This window comes from Megalobrama amblycephala, linkage group LG6 (assembly GCF_018812025.1).
Source record: "Megalobrama amblycephala isolate DHTTF-2021 linkage group LG6, ASM1881202v1, whole genome shotgun sequence".
Classification (NCBI taxonomy): domain Eukaryota; kingdom Metazoa; phylum Chordata; class Actinopteri; order Cypriniformes; family Xenocyprididae; genus Megalobrama; species Megalobrama amblycephala.
Genome location: NC_063049.1, coordinates 39164830 through 39184503, shown reverse-complemented (window position 1 = coordinate 39184503; position 19674 = coordinate 39164830). Strand labels below are relative to the sequence as shown.

At 39.1% G+C, this 19674-nt stretch overlaps 1 protein-coding gene across 1 annotated transcript; it reads left to right on the top strand.

The window, feature by feature from the left end:
• The first annotated feature begins 2165 nt into the window (after positions 1–2165).
• gjc4b (gap junction protein gamma 4b) lies at positions 2166–12794 on the top strand. The gene is made up of 3 exons (XM_048194573.1): positions 2166–2396; positions 8670–9834; positions 11419–12794. Exons 2-3 carry the CDS (start codon positions 8700–8702, stop codon positions 11430–11432), a joined length of 1149 nt encoding a protein of 382 aa, XP_048050530.1. The 5' UTR covers positions 2166–2396; positions 8670–8699; the 3' UTR covers positions 11433–12794.
• Positions 12795–19674: the final 6880 nt, after the last annotated feature.

Here is a 19674-nt window from a genome sequence, read left to right as displayed (position 1 = left end):
CTTAAGAGGAAAAAGGAAGAATGACATGCAAAACTGCATGAAATGCTGTTAAAAAAAAAAAAACAAAAAAAAAAACACATTAACAATGGTTCATTGAAATAAACGAAGCAACAAAAAATTGGTCAGCCAGTTTGGGATTTTCAGTGATTTATTTTTAAAGTGACACAGTTACGAACTGTAAAACATAGTCACCGAAATGCAATCATATACAACTACTAATACTGGCTATACATACACCCTTGTAAAGCGATTAAGATAGGTGGGTGGATAGATGGGATAGTTCACACAAAAATTAAAATTCTGTATTCATTTACTCACCCTTCTATCATTCCAAACCTGTATGACATCCTTTCTTCCTAACACAAAAGAAGATATTTGCCCAAGTCATTTAAACATCTTAATCAAAGTAGTTCTGGTCCTCTTCGGTCAAAAATTATCGAAAACTTTTATGTTTTGAAATGTAACATTTTTTTGCTTCATCAGAATGGGATGAAACTTGGTGAATTTTGTCGCATTAGCTATGTGAACACACACACACAAAAATCATGGACATGATTCGAATATGTTAAAGGGTCGTCAAAAAAATAGTCACACTTGGCTCCTTCACAGTCAAAAATGACTGCCATAGGAAATGAATGGGAAATACAAAAAAAATACTAAAACTCAGAGAAACTTTTGGTGGTACAAAGTACAAATCAGCCACTGTGCAGAAAAAAAAGTGCACAGCAATGAAGGGGGACACTAGAGTGCAAAATAGACCCCCCCCCCCCCCCCCCCAAACACACATACACATATATATGAACTATAGTCTGACTATACTAACACAGAGCAAGTTTTTGCAAAATTGTGAAATAAAAACAACAATTTAGACACAAAGCAATAAAAAAAACGATCAGCAAGGAAGAGATTACACTCTAAAACATCGAGAGTACAAAACAGACACACCCACTCAAATACACACTCACTTACACACATACAGAGACACACACAACACACCATTATACACACAAATGAACTATAACAATAATGTAAAATTGAGCCAAAAGACTGAAATAAAATGTTGAAATCAGATCATACCCAGATTTATTAAGCTGTGATATAGCATACATGTTCATTTTTGTTACTTTTTTTTTTTAATTTTGCTTTTATGTGTAACAAAATGTCCACCTCTGTGTTCAGGTTTGACTATAGTAAAATTAATGCAAAAACTGACACTTGAAATCAACATTTCAAACAAACAAAAAATCTAAACCTTGACAAAAAGTAGTCTTTGAGAATGTCTAAGTATATATCCAAATCCACAACTCAATAAAAAGTGTATAGAATCAGCGGTTCGGAGCGCCAAAGTCACGTGATTTCAGCCGTTGGCAGTTTGACACGCGATCTGAATCATGATTCGATATGCTGATTCATTTGTGCTCCGAAGCTTCCTGAAGCAGTGTTTTGAAATCGGCCATCACTAAATAAATCGTTTTTTTTTTTTTTTTTTTTTTTTTTTTTGTCGCACCAAAAATATTCTTGTCGCTTTATAATATTAATAATGAACCACTGTACTCACATGAACTGATTTAAATATGTTTTTAGTACATTAATGGATCTTGAGAGAGAAAATGTCATTGCTGGCTATAAAGGCTTCACGAAGCCATCGAATTTCAACTAAAATATCTTAATTTGTGTTCCAAAGATGAACGAAGGTCTTACGGGTGTGAAACAGCATGAGGGTGAGTAATAAATGACAGAATTTTCTTTTTTGGGTGAACTAACCCTTTAATATTGTCTCTTCAAGTTTTATGATATACATCCATTTTCATGCTAAATAAAAAATAAAGTTGTTAGTTTAAAAAAAACACTTTAGCACTGATATTGGTGTAAGGATCAATCTTACAACTTTAATATTGAAAATATTAATATCTCAGTATTGATTCATTGGTGTGACATGATATAGTTAGAAAAAAAATCCCTCATGAACCAAAAAGTGGGGTGTGGGAAGCTGGGAACCCATGAGGCATTTCTGTCACTGCAATGTGCTATTGTGGAATTGTATTTTATTTATTTATTTTTTACATTTCTCCAAAATATGTGATGGGATGCAAAGCAAGTAAAAAAAAATCGGCATGATTTGAATATATCATACCAGATTTCATACCAGTTCACAGGCCTAAAAAAGGGGGTGGGCAGACGAGGCGGGAGGAGCATTTCAGGAGCCTCTTTGTCCTACTCACATGAACCCCAAGTACAACCCGACGGCGCGTGTGGGGAAGAGGACTCCGAATGGGTTAATAAAGAGTGTGGCTTTTATTGTCAAAGATAGCTGAGATGTGGTGATATTTCACTTGATTGTACAAACTATTTCGAAGGACGTAGCTGAGGAAAAGTGTGGAAATCTTCTCAACGAGGTATGTGTTTTTCCACGCTCTCCAACTAACTGAAATTCGACAGTGGCCAACGGATTTTTGGTGACATCTCGCTCACACACAACGAAATAACTAACGTTAGTTTTCTTCTTTATCGGTTGATTTGTGATAGGTTTATACAAGTATTTTTCACGAACCATACCTTTAGCGTTTAACTAGTGCCTTTAAGCTGTTTTATAAGGAATTGTCGCGTGTTTCTTGCGTCAGTCGGAGAACAATAGTGAACTTAAACGCAGATGGATGAGTTTTTTCTTGGAAATGTGGATGGATAACAGACAAATCATCATACTTTCCTAACTGTATGATGAAACGTCTATGTGGACGATATTAAGTCTGTATCATGTTCTTCTGTAAGTGGCGTTGGTTAAACAACCACGCAGCTTTTTTGGGACGTTGGCTTTTTTTCTTTTTTTTAATTCGAGAGAAGCAAAAGATTCACAGGTAAAAGCGCGCCACCGTTCGCGCGCGCACACCGACACGTTGCGTTGGATGAGAGACGACTGTTTATCGAAATATTTCTTAGTAGTATCCTTAAAAACAATATATTCCGGATTTAATACTGTCTAATCGTTCGATTTTTAACAAATAAAGGCATACAGATTATTTTGCATCCTGATTTTGCATCCTGTATCTCTCGGCGCCTTAATCGATATACTGAAATAGTTGGATCCCATTTGTTTTTGTGCTACTTAAATTAAACTACTAACTGTAAAAACTAGCGTTATATTATTTTTTTTATGCAAATATATTTGTTCTTAAGTTAAAAACATTCATTCCTTAGAGTGAGTGGTTATATGAAGTTTTAGTGTAATTTATGATGTATATAATCGTTTAAAGTTGCTGGTTACTTTACTGTTGTTGTCGTCATTTATTGATATTAATTATTCATTTACTGATTTAAGAAACTTTAATATTGGTTTTATATCTCAAACTGATTATCGACAGATCTTTTCATGGGCATATGTCTAAACTGTAACATACTTGTTCTCTAACCCTAGTATTATAAATAGATAAAGCATTTGTTTTTAAACTTTAGTTATTTGATCAAGAATATTACAAAGTATCATTTCACTAAAATTCAAGACTTTTCGTTTTAAAAGCCAGTATTACCCATCATCCTGCCATGTTGCTCAATAAGTTCATGTTCTTTGGTGTGGGGGAGTGATGTGATTTATTTTGAAACTTAAAAAGAAAAGCACGAGAGAAATTAACTTTTACACCACATGCACATGTAATTTTACTGTCATTTTATTCATCAATTAATTTCCAAGGGCCAAGTAAGTCTGGCTGCTTCAAAATGCTTTCAAGTTTCTTTGAAACTGAGATGTTTTGAAGCACCAGCCTCCTGTCCTTCCACCAGAGCTGAAGGAATCTGGATTGGAACGATAACTACTTTCTCAGATGTCTCCACAAAGCCACTCTGTTCTCTCTTGAAGTTAATGTCTGACGTGGTAATGGTTGCTCTATGTGGAGTTGCTTGACTTAGGAGGTCAGGGTTAGGTTTTAGGTATTGCTGAGGGTGTCCCAGATTTTTTAACAACTTAAAGAGATAGTTCACCCATTCATGTCATTCCAGAGATGTATGGGACACAGAAGATATTTAAATAAAGAAAAAAAGTTGGAAAAAGTCAGTGTGGTCCAATGTTATTAATTCTTCAACATCTTTTGTTCCAAAGAAGAAAGTCATGCAGATTTGGAATGACTTAATTAATAGGGCTGCCAACTAACAGTCGATTAAATATTAGTCGACGAAAAGAAGCTCAGTCGACCAAATTTTAATTAGTCGGTTAATCGCAGAAAGAAAAAACTCCATAGGAAGTATCTGTCCGTTATGGACTTGGTTTTTTAATGCCGCTGGTCCATGTGGTAATTGTGCCGTGCAGGAAATCCAAACGTTTGCTCTGATCGACCTCAAACATGGTTTGTCATTTGAAATATGTAAGTAGTAGCCTAGTCTCTTAGCCTTAGACTAACGGCAGAAGGTCTAGACTTTATCACAGCTTTTATTGGCCGACGTGTAAAGCAACCAATCAGTTTGTTTTGTTGTGCGTCATGTTTAGGGGTGTAAAAATGTAAAAGTCGATGTCCCTACGATAACAGACTGGCGCTCATCTAATTAATAATTCAAGAACATTGCAAGTTTACTGCAACAGTGGAGCCGCAAACATACTTTAGAAAATCCAGTATTTCGTTGATCCTGATAAGCGCTCATTGTCCCAGTTGTAAACACAATGGCTTTCTTCTTCTATGAGGGAGTTTGACGTTACAATGGCTTTGTTTTCAGGTGGAGCATTAAAGAATTTGACACAAACTTCTCTTGTAAATCCTGTAGAATTCAACCAATCAAATGACGACTTTCCCGTTTCGAAACCTTTCCCGTTTTGTGTGCCATATGCATGAGACATTCAGCTAATGGTAAAATAAATCTACGTTTCAGCGTTAGAATCATGAATTACGGCTGCACGATATTGGGAAAAAACTTACATTGCAATATTTTGTTTTTCTGCGATTATATATTGTGATATGGAAGAGAAATTCACCAGATGACTTGAATAGCTCTATTTGGAAATAATGAATCTTTCTAGGATGATTGGGGTGATTCTGTAGGTGAATGAATAAGCATAGAAAATAATTAACAAATTACAAGCATAGATAATTATAATGGAACAAATATACAAATGAAATAAATAGTGCTTTGTTTTCCAGGTAAGTCTAACCGTATTCAGGTACAGAAATTGAAAAATCAAATGTAAAATAATACTGCATAGTCTCACTCTATAAATTAAACATGATTAATCTGTGTTAAAACTACAAAAGTGACTTTGTATTTTGTTTTATTAACATTCATGACACAAAGCAGCAGTGGCTGCTGTCACTTTAAGAGCGAATACGTGGCACGGATCCAAAATACTGTTACACATCCGGTTGTCTTTCTCAATGGTTTCGTTCACCTAAGCCATAAATTGTTTACAAGGGTAGTTGATCTTTGACATGCATTTTGACCATTCTTTTGCATGTATGTGTCCACTCAGGCACAAATAGACGGGAAAGAGAACAGCATTCTGCGTCCGTGTGCATCTGTGCAGCTCTGTGTGTCACGTGCACGCTCCTAAAACAGCCGCACGTTCAGAATTGAGTTCTCTTTCACGTCTTTGTACGCTCAAATGGTTTAAAATCCCTTGAATGTATAAACTGACCTAAAACGCGTTCAAATGATAATCTTTTCATTGTATGATGGTCAAACTTTGCAATTAATCAGAAAATCACCTGCGGTTTGAACCATGGTGTCTGGTCCGTACGCATTAATGACCCCCTTTACTAGACATCGCACGTATCCTGCAATGTGACTATTGCGGATGTGCACATCGCGATTACGATGCTAAAACGGAATATCGTGCAGCCCTATCATGAATATTTTTATTCTGGTGTCACCGTTGTCCTGTGCATTGGGTTACCAGCACTAAGTCCAAGCCTATTCATTTCCACTCCCAGTGAAATTCCAACGTCTCTCGTAAATCCTGTAGAATTCAAACAATCAAATGACGACTTTGAAATTTTTCCGTTTCGAAACCTTTCCCATTTTGTGTGCCATATGCATGAGACATTCAGCCATCGATGTTTCAGCATTAGAATCATGAATTACGGCTGCACGATATTGGAAAAAACTGCCATTGCAATATTTTGTTTTTCTGCAATATATATTGTGATATGAAAAACAAAAAAAATCACCAGATGACTTGAATAGCTCTATTTGGAAAGATTTAATCATTCTAGGATGATTGGGGTGATCTGTAGGTGAGCGAATAAGCATAGAAAATACAATGGAACAAACATACAAATGAAATAAATAGTGCTTTATATTTTCCAGGTAAGTCTAACAGTATTCAGGTACAGAAATAATTTTATATATATATATAATATTATTTAAAGTCCTTGTCTTATATTTATAAGTGGCATGGAAAAAGTGCATGGGCCCTGTTGTAAGATCACACCTTTATAAGATCTCTAAGCTAGGTGTGTTATGGGTGTAGAGCCTTTTTGGGGCCCTACTTTGAGGGCCAACTGGACACCAGCTGTGGAATGTTCCAAACGACAACCACACAGTTGTATTGCTACCGGCAATCGGATATGGCCCCTTTGTACAGAGTACAAATTACAGTGATTTGACGCCTTTAAATGGCACTCTTAGTCTCTGTTCTTTACCACAGCAGCGTGGCCCTCAATTTATGTGACTGGCTCTAATAAACCCTTGGACAGAAGATGTGGCCATTGGCAGCATGTCACCCACCAGTTCCTATAAGTTTTAATAGAATTTATTTTATTAGGCTTGGGCTGGAGTGAGAGTCAAGGTTCCCATGGTCATGGGGAAAACGGTCTTTAATGTAAATTCCAGTTTACATTTTTTTTTTTTTTTTTTTTTTTTTTTTTTCTGGTTATGTTCTGCTAGTTATTTTCTTCATATGTATGCATGTATGATTTTTTTTTTTTGGGGGGGGGGGGGGGTCTTTTGTATAGTGTAGCACTGTAAAGTATAACAAGTAAAATCTATAAGTATATATAGTAAACTTACAAATTATGTAGGGCTTATTTTTGAAAATCCACATCCAGTAATCAAGAACAAAGTTATAAAAAAATCAATGGTCAATAATGGGTAGAACCCCAGAGTGTCTTTACAGAAGTTTCGGTAAATTCACACACTGAACTTTTGTGGAAAAATCAAGTCACAGCCATGCCTGAAGCGTCTTTTGTTTACTTGATGTAGCCTGTGAGGATTGCGCAGTTGATTAGACCTGTGGATGACCCCATCCTCTCTCAAAGTAGCTCTACTCCAGTTTGTGACCAAACCATTTTCAACTGGTTGCCTGTTTTGAATTTACTTTGTGAGAGCTGCCAATTCCACAGGCATTTGGTTGTCCAAAATGGGATAAGGAATTTCTTTCTGTGTCTCAGGTCTATATAAGACCCATGCTCTATTTCAGTGGTTCTCAAACTGGGCTGTGTGAGGTAACAAAATGCTGAGTTTTGCAATTCGTTTAATTCTACCTCACCTTAAAATTACATTAACACCAAGCATGTATTTCTAACAGGTAAAATGCAGAATCTAATGTAAAAACAGGAAAATGGGAGTGCTGTAAAAGTTCAAATACGTGACATCCAATCAAATTGCATCATCTTTTGCAGACAAAACCACACACGCAGCGTGCATAATGTTTCGTGCAGTTTTGTTTAATATTGAAAAGTATCACTTTGTTTTTACTATTCAGAATTCTCTATTGAATTTTTTTTTTTATTTAAAACATTCTCATAACATTATGCCATTGTAATTGCATCCAGACCACCTCTAAGCAGCATTAAACAGTGTGAAAGTGTCTAAATGCAGCTTATGTCACTGCAGTGCAAAGATGGCTTTTCTTGATACTGATTTAATTTGATTGAAATTATTGATTGTTTAATTTATTGCTTTATTATATTAATAATTTAATGGAATTTTCAGAATTTGACAAAACGTGACAAAACGTTGCCTTTTATAAAGGTAAAAAAAAAATGCACCTGAAAATCAATTGAAGGGGCAAATATTTTCCTTTAATGTAAAATTGCAGTCTAAGTGGAAATGCCTCAGGGGGTATGCCACTAAAAAGTTAGGGAACCATTGCTCTATTTGCTGACAAGTAGGTGTTGCACACAAGAGGTCAGATAATACTACTGTGGTAAATATCTCATTCAAATGATATATTTTTACTCTTTAGCTACCCCCCCCCTTCATATAAGAGCAAAAGAACAGTGTTTTCACTCAATTATAGTTAATAAAATGGCTCTCATTTATTAAATGTTAAGTGAGGTTTTTTTTTTCTTCCTCAATTTGTTGGCCTTAGCTGAGTTGGGTGTTTCTGTGAAAGAGCTTGTTAAAAAAGTAACCTTTTAGCTCCATCTAGGGGATCTTTCTGGTTAATACAGGCTCTCATGCTCATGTGAACTTTCAACTTTTCCTGATGAAGGAAAGCATCTTTTACAGATTTAATTCTTAAGATTTTTGCTATAATCCTTTGTTCCTGATTTTTACCATTTTAAATAATTCTTACTGAATTGGCACCTAATTTCCTCTCTTTAGTGATACAGCTTTTGTCAGTCATGTTGTAGAATGGTATGCTATATTCATGACATTTATTATTGAGTGTAATGTATTCATTTTTTTTATTTATTCTATTTTTGATGCAGTTTTCAGTTACTAATAGTTAATGTCTTGTTCTCATGCAGGACTGAGACAGTGGTTCTTCTGGGAGCACCATGAGCTGGAGCTTTCTTACACGGCTGTTGGATGAAATCTCCAACCACTCCACCTTTGTGGGCAAGATCTGGCTTACATTATTCATCATCTTCCGCATTGTGTTGACTGTCGTGGGGGGTGAATCAATATACTATGATGAACAGAGCAAATTTGTGTGTAACACCCAGCAACCTGGTTGCGAGAACGTCTGCTATGATGCATTTGCACCGCTCTCTCATGTCCGATTCTGGGTTTTTCAGATCATTATGATCACAACCCCTACTATTATGTACCTGGGCTTTGCTATGCACAAGATCGCTCGCATGAATGATGACGAGTACGGGCCGAGATGCAGGAAACGCATGCCCATGATTAAGCGCGGCGCCAACCGTGATTATGAGGAGGCTGAGGACAACGGCGAGGAAGACCCCATGATGACGGAGGAGATCCTGCCAGAGAAGGAGAAAGCGAAAGCTCCCGAGAAGCCAGCCCCTAAACACGACGGGCGACGGAGAATAAAGAGGGACGGGCTCATGAAGGTGTACATCCTGCAGCTTCTATCACGGGTTCTTTTTGAGGTGGGCTTTCTCTTCGGCCAGTATATCCTGTACGGTTTCGAGGTCGCCCCCTCGTACGTGTGCACTCGCAGCCCCTGCCCGCACACGGTGGACTGCTTTGTGTCACGTCCCACGGAGAAAACTATCTTCCTGCTGATCATGTATGCGGTGAGCTGTCTCTGCTTGTCTCTCACGGTGCTGGAGATTCTTCATTTGGGCCTCAGTGGAATCCGTGATGCTTTCCGGCGACGTTCACGCCACCAAAGTGTTGCACGTCCACGTGGTGCCATATGCAGACAGGTGCCCACTGCCCCACCAGGGTACCACACAGCCCTGAAAAAAGACAAGCTGTCTATGGGAATAAAGCCAGAGTATAACTTGGACTCTTGTCGAGAGCCTTTTGGCGACGAGTCGTCATTGCGAGATATGGACCGCTTCCGTAGACACCTGAAACTGGCCCAGCAGCATCTGGATATGGCCTATCAGAACGGTGAGAGCAGTCCTTCACGCAGCAGCAGCCCAGAGTCCAACGGCACTGCTGTCGAGCAAAACAGACTCAACTTCGCTCAGGAGAAGCAAGGGAGTACATGTGAAAAAGGTGAGACAGAAGAGTGAAAATTTTTAATTGGTTGAAAAGAAATCGTTAACTCAAAGACATCAATGTATAGACCAATTTGATGCAGACATCAGTTATGTCACTTGCAGCTTCACACACATAGTGGTGGCAGAAAAGCAGTGGTAACAAGTGGAGGAAAATGGGCAAAATCCACAGAATAATAGAAAAATGTTTTGTGCCTTTGGACGTCAGAATCGGAATACAAAAAATGTAGTCTTCGCTTTTTATAGAATACCGTCGTTGAAGACACCCATTGACGCTAAACGCAGACGTTTATGTTAAAAGTCACAGACTGGACTGACAAAACGTGCAATGATTAGACTTACTGTTTACATCAAATTCATGCTTTAATAGTAGACTGTAATATTCACATGCAGTTCATAGGGGACATGCATGCATAGCAGTTACAGCATGAAATATTTAAACGTATAACATTTTTATCTGACAATTCTGACTCTCTTTCTTGCATTTGCATGTCTACATCTCCCAGTTTGGACTTTAAACTCACAATTGTGAGTAATGTATCATAATTCTGAGGGGAAAAAAGACAATTGTGAGAAACTCAATTACCCTTTTTTTAAATTTTTTAAAAATTTTTTTTTATTAATTCTTATTCTGTGGCTTCCACAAACTGCTAGTGCAGAACTGTTATTTTCAGCCACCAGGTAGGCTCCGCCCACAAAACCATCGCTGTTTGCAAACACAAAATAGGTCTATTGTTTACATTTACATCCAAAAACTTTCTCTTTTTTAATAACTATTTTGGTGTGGGTGGGTGGGGGAGCCTTCATGTCACGATTCGATACACATCACGATACTGAACTCACAATACAATATCATTATGATACGCAAAGACATGGTAAAAGGTTAACAAATGAACTGTTAAAATACTAAATTTGGTGTTACATTTGAAATAGTCTGGGACTTGGTGCTGGTAACCCAATGCACAGGACAATGGTGACACCAGAATAAAAAATAAAAAAAAAGATTCTAAAGCTAAAAATAATGAATTATTTTAGACGAATATGCTTGCACTCCATCACTGACTAGATATATTTAAAATAATGTAGGCCACTTTGTACAGGTAACATTAGACATTATAAGGACCCACAAATATTCCCCCATTGCATTATTATACATTATATTCAACTTGTGTGTGTGTGTGTGTGTGTGTGTGTGTGTATATATATATATATATATATATATATATATATATATATATATATATATATATATATATATATATATATATATATATATATATATATATATATATATATATATTAGTAGTTCAATGTAGAACTGACACTAAAACTGTGTAGACTTGAATTTAAGTAACTAGTAATTTTCGTTTTGGGGGAACTGCACACAATACATAATGTCACTATTTACAATACATATTGTTGCATTTTTGTGTTGCGATGCATTGTGGCACGATATATTGTTACACCCCTTATATAAAACTCAAATTTCACAAAAAAAACAAAATAAATTGAGATTAAAGTTGTCATATTCTTAGAATAAAGATGTGTGCATGTTTTAATTCTATTGTCTTTTCTCTCACAGGGATCCGTGCTTGATTGAAACTCATAAACTATCAACTGCTTTCTTGTGCAACGAAGCGCCCCAACTGGGGTTGGAATTGCTCATCTTGGAAAGTGGAAAGAGTCTGTATGTGTGTGTGTTGTGTATTTTCTTTTTGTTTGGCTGCTGAACATTGTGCGAAGCATTGTGAGACTGAGTTGGAACCCGTGTCCGTACGCACACTGGTGAATCCGTGATAATGTGCTGTGCAGTATTATGGCAAGTGAACGCCAAGTTAATTTCAAAGCAGCATCTCACCAGCCAGTTATACTTGACATCAGCCAGTCTGCCTGATACTCCAAAGTGCCCTAAAGCTAGTTAGGAAGATGATCTGTATACTCCTCAGTCTTTAGGCGACTGTGCAATGTCTCTAGTCTCTTATCATCTCTCTCTCTCTTTTTTTTTTTTTTTTTTTTTTTTGTCTTTTTGTTTTTTTAATATATATATAGGAAAAATAAATCGGTGGTTCTTCCATTTGTTTACCACACTTCTAATGAAGTGCCAAGGGTTGCATCTCAAAAATGCCTTAAACTGGAGTTTACATATTACCTTTGCCATTCCAAAATGAGATGGATGAGCCAGTGTAAAGCCACATCTGAACTGTAGTTTAGTCATTTAGAATAGCTCTGTGTTTTGAGTAGTGGACCACAATTAGTGTATGTTTGTAATGAACAAAATGGAAACCTGGAAAATGCTTGAATACTTGTGAATCAATTATTGATCTACAAAGAGGCTTTTGATATTTTATTTGCGTATTGTGTGCTGTAGATGTAAATGAGTAGTATTTCGGTACCCCTCTTATTTTGAGGAAGCTTTTCCATAGACTACAATTTCAGTCTTTAATTGCTTTTTTTGTCTTCTACATTATTTTGTGAAGCTTTAAGCAAATATGGTTTTCTTTGGCTTTCGTTTCATTTGACCAACTGTTAGAGAGGCAAACTCAGTTTTCAGAGCACGTCTTCACACATTTGAAAGCACTAATACAGAATGTTTCATTTCATTGGTTTTTACTTTCATCCTCTTTCTAAATAGTTACTGTTCAGATTAGTGTATATTTTTGCCTCCTTTATGCAAATGCAAATCATAAGTTGGTCCAAATGCAGTTTACATTGAATAGCAATAAGGAAAGCCATAAAGCCTGAAGTTTTATACATGGTACCAATGCAATCTGTCATCTTGAAACTGTTTAAAGTGTAGGAATATACATTACCAATGTCTGTTAACAGCCAGGTTTTCCATCTTTTGATACTTTTTCCCAGCATCTCGTTTTTGTTTTTTATATCTTCCAATGTTTTTGTAAGGTTTTGTAAGAAGTATTTTGTAATATGCCAAAATAAACCTTTGGTCTAAAAACTGCAGTCATGCCTCAATATTTTTTTTTTTTTTAAATCATTATTTGCTTATATCCACCTTAATTTTCTCAGGTAAGAGTGAGCACTGCCATTTGTAAATTGATTGAGTCTGGCTTCTGGTGTCATTTGCTTCCAGTTATTCTTAGCTGTACAAAACAGCTAGTTCTGCTGCTTGATATTGCAAACTGGTATTACCATATTATTTTAATGTATTATCTAAATTATAAACATGCTGGTTTGTAGCGCAAACAGTTTTACAGTTTACTGCACTTTGATATTCTCATTATTTCCCTATAGCGGCTAATAAACCGGAAGTCTTGCTCATTCACAGAAAACCTTACTTCCACGTTGAAAAATAAGGTGGTTATAAGGGTTATGGTCTTGAATAATGACTAGGGCTGGGTATTGACACACATCTCAAGATTCGATTTCATTCCAGTTCACAAGCTTACGATTCAATTTGATATTGATTATTTTGTTACAGTGTGAAATAAACATCTGAAGGTATGTTGAAATATACAGTACAACTGCTGAAATCCATATGCCTCATGTAATCGCTCAGTGTTTCAAGTGTGGAAAGGCGTCAATAAAACAGCTCGTAAACAATGTCACATTTACCTCAAAAATATTTAGTGACCATAAACTTGTTACGCATCTTAAAAATAACTCGAGAGAGAAGCATTTTGCTTAGTGTGTGCACCATATTCAATATAATTTTTTTTTAAAGTCTTTGAATATTTAATGCATGTTTGAATAAATCAAGTTATGACAGCCACCATTTAAATGTTTATATTTCAAAAAATGAATTGGAGTTGAAATATAAATATGTAATTGTAAAGTATAATAATTTTATTATAAAAACTTCCTTGAGTGTAATTTAAGTGCTTGTATACAAATCAGTTCATTTTAACCCTAAATATTATAGTAATGTAGTACCAACTGTATAGTTTACAGCATTAGTTGAGAGATTTTTATTTCCTTGAGAAAATTTGCTATGGACTGTCATTGATATATACGCAGAGGTGGGTAGAGTATCCAAAAACTACTCAAGTAAAAGTACAAGTACTTACAGAAATATTTACTCAAAGTGAAAGTAATAATCTTAATAGTTACTTGAGTAAGAGTAAAAAAGTATCCATTGAAAATCTACTCGAGTAGCTCGTTACTAGTCATTTTGTAACTATATATATATATATATATATATACTCTTACGGGTCTGTTGTCAATCTGCGTTCACGACTCCGCAGTGACACTGCATGTATCAGCGGTTGCTGCTGTGTATGAGCTTCTTCCATCGCTCTTAGTTCTTCGTCCATGTATTCGGGTTCAAATAAATATGGCTGAGCAAAAAAATGCAAGTCTTCCTCTGTGTCGAAATCCTTAGAAATGTTTGCGAAGGTTGTAGGAGGCATTGTAATGCATCTTATGAAATAGTACAGCATCTCTGGATCCAAAAACAAGCATAAATGTGGGCTGCATCTGAAAATTGCATGCTCTCTTAAGGAACTTATTTTAAATAAGTACTTACTTTGCGAGTGCTAAAAAAGTATGTTCTGTACAGGGCTTGACATTAACTTTTTTGCTCAGCAGCCACCAAAGTTACAAGCCACTCAGCATTTTCACTGGCCACAATTTTGACATCGACACAATGGGGAAAAACTGCTATAGATATTTGGCAGCAGATATATTAGGCTGCTGTCACTTTAAGACCTGACACATAGATCCAATATACTGTTACACATGCGTTTCTTTCTCAACTGTTTATGTTCACTTAAAACATAACTGACTTGTGTGTGTAGGTGCGTATGTATGTGCGTGGGTGTGTGTGTACGCACGGATGTACACACACACAGACACACACTCACACACACACTCACACACATGTGTATGTGTGTTTGTGAGTGACAAAGAGGATGGCCCATTTTAGCTGAAACCATGTGGCCCATTTTACCTCAGTGGGTTAAGGTAAATTGGGCCGTCAAAAAAAATATCACTTTTCAAAAAAATATGTTCATATACCAAACTAACAGCATTATTTCTGATGGATGCCATCAAGACAGATACTATGCATAGTTTTTTATGTGCATGTTTGTTTTTTTTATAGATTTATCATCCTTATAATAGTTTAATTAGATTTGGTATGCCAGGCTACTTATCATGCAGCTTTCTGGTGCAGTCTTGATTTGAATTATTGCCCGCCCACCATAGCAACCATAAACCAATCACCTGTTACTTGTCAAGCACAGTTATGACAACAGTTTGAAATCCTTTGCAGTCATTGGCTCTAAATTCCAGAGGGGCTGGGACCCCCAAACCTTAAATGGCCCATTTTACCTGATATCACCCTACTGTATTGCATTAAAATAAAGTAACGAGAGGAACGTCGCCCAGCGTAGCGAAGTAAAAGTACAGATTTTTCATTACAAATGTACTCAAGTTAAAGTACCCACATTTAAATCTACTCCAAAAAGTAGAAATTTTCCAAAAACTACTCAAGTAAATGTAACGAACTAAATGTACTTCGTTACTACCCACCTCTGTATATACGGTGCACAGCATAAATTAGTACACCCCTTCTGAACAAATAAAAAAGATTTTCTTTATGATACAATTCATGGAAAGATGGCAAAACTAAAATGTATTAACTGAGAAATATGTCATTAATAGCCATAAAATAAGTAAATTAGCCAATTTTGTTGAAATTAAGGATTGCAGAAATGAGTACACCCTACATGTAATATAACAAATGTAATATTCTTATACTTAGTATGCCCTCCATAATTTTAAATTGTTACAACCTCTCATAAAAATATCAGCTCGAAGAGAAGAGAGATTACATAACATAAACAAGAACGAGTAAACGGCGGAATCAATCAAATCTATTTATTCACCCACTCATAACAGTAATAACGAACATAACAACCAAGTAAAGAATTTAACAGAACAGACAACAACTAACAAAGGGAAAAAAAACAACAACCAAAGCAAAATAAAGATATAAAGACACTTGTTTGCTGGCTAGCCCACAAAATCTGTCGTCTCTGTTTCTTTCTCCTCCTTGTTGGCGTCTTTATCAGTCAGCTCAATCAATCAGCCACTCAAATCATGAACAGGTACGTCCACCTAAGAGAGAGAGAGCATGTACACGCTCCAAAAGGATAGTGCGACACCAAGACAAACAAGGGAGGGACAAAACAGGAAAAAAAACAAGACACAGACTGAGTACCGACCGTAACATGAATATACTGCTCTAGAGCAGCTGACCCTTCTTGGCACAGAGTGTACAAGTTCATGACAAATTGTCACATCTGTCCTGTTTAACTTCTGGATGATGAGCTCCTTAAATGTCCAGATCTTTAATGGGGAGTGTTGCTCAACTTGTCTCTACAGAATCCCCCACAGGTGCTCAAGAGTGTTAAGATTGAGTGCAATACATGTCCATTGTCCTCAGAAGTTTTTTTTTACCTTGGGAGAATGCATATCCTCATTGTCATGTTGAAAAAATGCCCAACAATGCAGGGAATGAGGAAAGGGTAACATCTGTTTCAAGTTTGTGTATTAAATTACCCAGTGGTGTGGGAATTCATGACAGCATTGATAAAGCACAACACCCTCACACCTTCAGCACTCATACATCCCTATATAAGAGCTTTCCTACCACTGAACTTTACTGTGGGAACCAGGCGCTTCTCACTGTACTCCTCCTCTAGCAATGGATGCTGTTAGATCCAGAATGATTGATTTGGTCTCATGAGACCAGAGTATTGATTGCCAGAATCTATATTTTTGTAAATATGGGCTTTGAAAATGGCTAACTGACTTTATTGTGCTTTGGCTACAGTAGGTAGTTCCAGTGAGAACAACAACCATGCATGTCATTTCTGCAGGCTGCATCTTACTCTGTGAGATAAACAGTCACTCTTTTCATAGCTTTTTCTGGCTCTGAGACACTCGCTTGGTATTTCTCCTGCTCTTTGTCTAGCAAAAAAATCCCTCATCACTAAATGAAAGCTTAAAATGAAGGCCTGATTATTTCAGGGGCCTTGTCACAAGTCCATTGTTTTTGAATTTCTGTGTTACTTTTGCTATATTTTCACACTTAAAAACCTGTTTTGTGCTAAGAAATAAGTCTCCTGACAGTTCTCTCTCAAGTGCTTCCATTGTTGTCAGCATTAAAGGTGCTCTAAGTGATGTCACACGTTTTCAGGCCAAAACATTTTTTGTCACATACAGCAAACATCTCCTCACTATCCGCTAGCTGCCTGTCCCCTGAACACACTGTAAAAAAACACAGTCTCTGTAGTTGCCACAAGCTCCGAAAACGGCAATAAAAACAAACTGGTGCAGCCTGGACCACTTAACATAATAAACATGCTCCAGCCAATAACCGACAAGAATGATTTTAAATGCGCGTTCATGACTGTTTCAGGAAGCACGGAGGGGAGGGGGAGGAGGAGGAGGGAGGGTCTAGCTAGCCTGTTTTGTTTGACAACACTTCGAACATCAACAGGAAGTTACTCCGCCCAGGATCGCTTAGAAAACCTTTAAGACTGAGAATGATTCAGTGGGGTATATAACACTTTTAATTGTCAAGAAATTACTTCTCGTTCAATATACTTACCTGTTGATCAAACATTGCCTTAAACTTAAACCAGGAAATTTTTATTTCATTTTATTTAGTAACTTTTAGGAGGGTGTACTCATTTTTGCTACACAACATTTTATCACCTTGATAAGAAAATCTTATTTTCTTGAATAATTTTGACATGCTTCTTTGGTAATTGATTAAGCAGACTTGCTGGAACATTATATCTCTAAAGAACCCTTACATGTCTTCTAAGTAATTGAGTAATTGCAGATTGTCACAGAACCCCTGTTCCCCTGGACTCCTTTTCCCATGATCCTCCTGTTTCGTCACCTGCACTCACTTCCTGGACCCACACTCCTCCACTGGGTCCCGCAAGCGGAGGAGGAGGAAGCATGCCGCTCCAGTCTCTCCAGAGCCCGCTCCAGTCTCTCCAGAGCCCGCTCCAGTCTCTCCAGAGCCCGCTCCAGTCTCTCCAGAGCCCGTTCCCGTTCCTACGGGAATCTTAATTATATTTGAGGGTATGGATTGGCCCTCAGTTCCAGTCTCCGCCGCCGAGCAAGCTGCGCCAGTCTCCGCCGTTGAGCAAGCTGCGCCAGTCTCCGCCGCCGAGCAAGCAGCGCCAGTCTCCGCCGCCGAGCAAGCAGCGCCAGTCTCCGCCGAGCCAAGTTCTCCAGTCTCCGCCGAGCCAAGTTCTCCAGTCTCCGCCGAGCCAAGTTCTCCAGTCTCCGCCGAGCCAAGTTCTCCAGTCTCCGCCGCCGAGCAAGCAGCGCCAGTCTCCGCCGCCGAGCAAGCAGCCCCAGTCTCCGCCGCCGAGCCAGTATCCCCTGTCTCAGCCGCCGAGCCAGTATCCCCAGTCTCAGCCGCCGAGCCCTCCGCTCCTGCCTCAGCCGCCGCCGAGCCCTCAGCTCCAGCCGCCGCCGAGCCCTCAGCTCCAGCCGCCGCCGAGCCCTCCGCTCCTGCCTCAGCCGCCGCCGAGCCTCAGCTCCAGCCGCCGCCGAGCCCTCAGCTCCAGCCGCCGCCGAGCCAGCCGCTCCAGCCGCCGCCGAGCCAGCTGCTCATATTATGAACTTTGTTGTTGATACATACTGCCCTAAGACTGTTTTCCCTCCCTGCCTCCCTCTCCCTCCTCCGTCCATTTGTGTCTGCACTGAACCTCCACCTCAAGCCCCCTCGCCCAGATCTCCACCTCGGACCTCTGGGCGATTACCTTCACCCCGGCTCCAACCTCCCTCTGCTCCACCGTTGCCCATCAGTCCACCAGTGTCACCAGTCTCCATCCTGCCCCCGTTCACACCTTGGTCCCTCGTCAGCCTGCCCTCACTTCTGGACTGCACTCCTCCGTCTTCGCTCCGTCCCTCCGTCCCTCAGCTCCAGTTGGCCTCCTCACTCCCCCCAGTGTTCACTTTGTTGTCTGTCGCCTGTCTCCTACTGCGGCTTTCTGGAGCCCCGGCTGCGCTTCGGTCGGCGGAGCCGCTGGTTCCGCCATCACCCGCCAGTCCTTCAGCGACGCCTGGACTCAACGCCTCGAAGGCTTCGGCTCCTGACCCGCCATGTCTGCCCGCTGCACCAGACCCGCCATGGCTGCCCGCTGCACCTGACCCGCCATGGCTGCCCGCTGCACCTGACCCGCCATGGCTGCCTTCAGCCCCTGACCCGCCATGGCTGCCTTCAGCCCCTGACCCGCCATGGCTGCCTTCAGCCCCTGACCCGCCATGGCTTTTGAACCTGCCCTGGAGACCTCCACTCCAGTCTGCTCCTCCCCCTGCACCAGCTTGAGGTCTCCAGGGCGCCCGCCCCCCTCCCGGTTGTTTCATCTACGGCGCGAGGACGCGCCTACCGGGAGGGGGGGGTAATGTCACAGAACCCCTGTTCCCCTGGACTCCTTTTCCCATGATCCTCCTGTTTCGTCACCCGCACTCACTTCCCTCGTCAGCTCCCCATCATCACGGATCACCTGCACCTGGACTCTATTGTCAGCACTCCCTTATATTGCACTCACTCCCTGCACTCCTTGTCCGTTCTCTGTTTATGTTAGAGTTTGTATGGTGTACTCTGCCTTGGTTTATATTAAAGTATTGTATGTTTGTGGAAATCCGTGATCTGCCTCATCTCTACACCAGCAACCGTAACACGGATATTATGGTCTTGAATAATAACATACTGATATATTGCCATGCTGGTTAATCAGCCAGTATTTGGTTAGTTTAATGTCATTGTCATTGCCTGGAAAGCAACTGAGAGCTTCACAGGAAACTGTCATGTTGCGTCCCATTAATCCATCCACTAGTCATCTGTGAA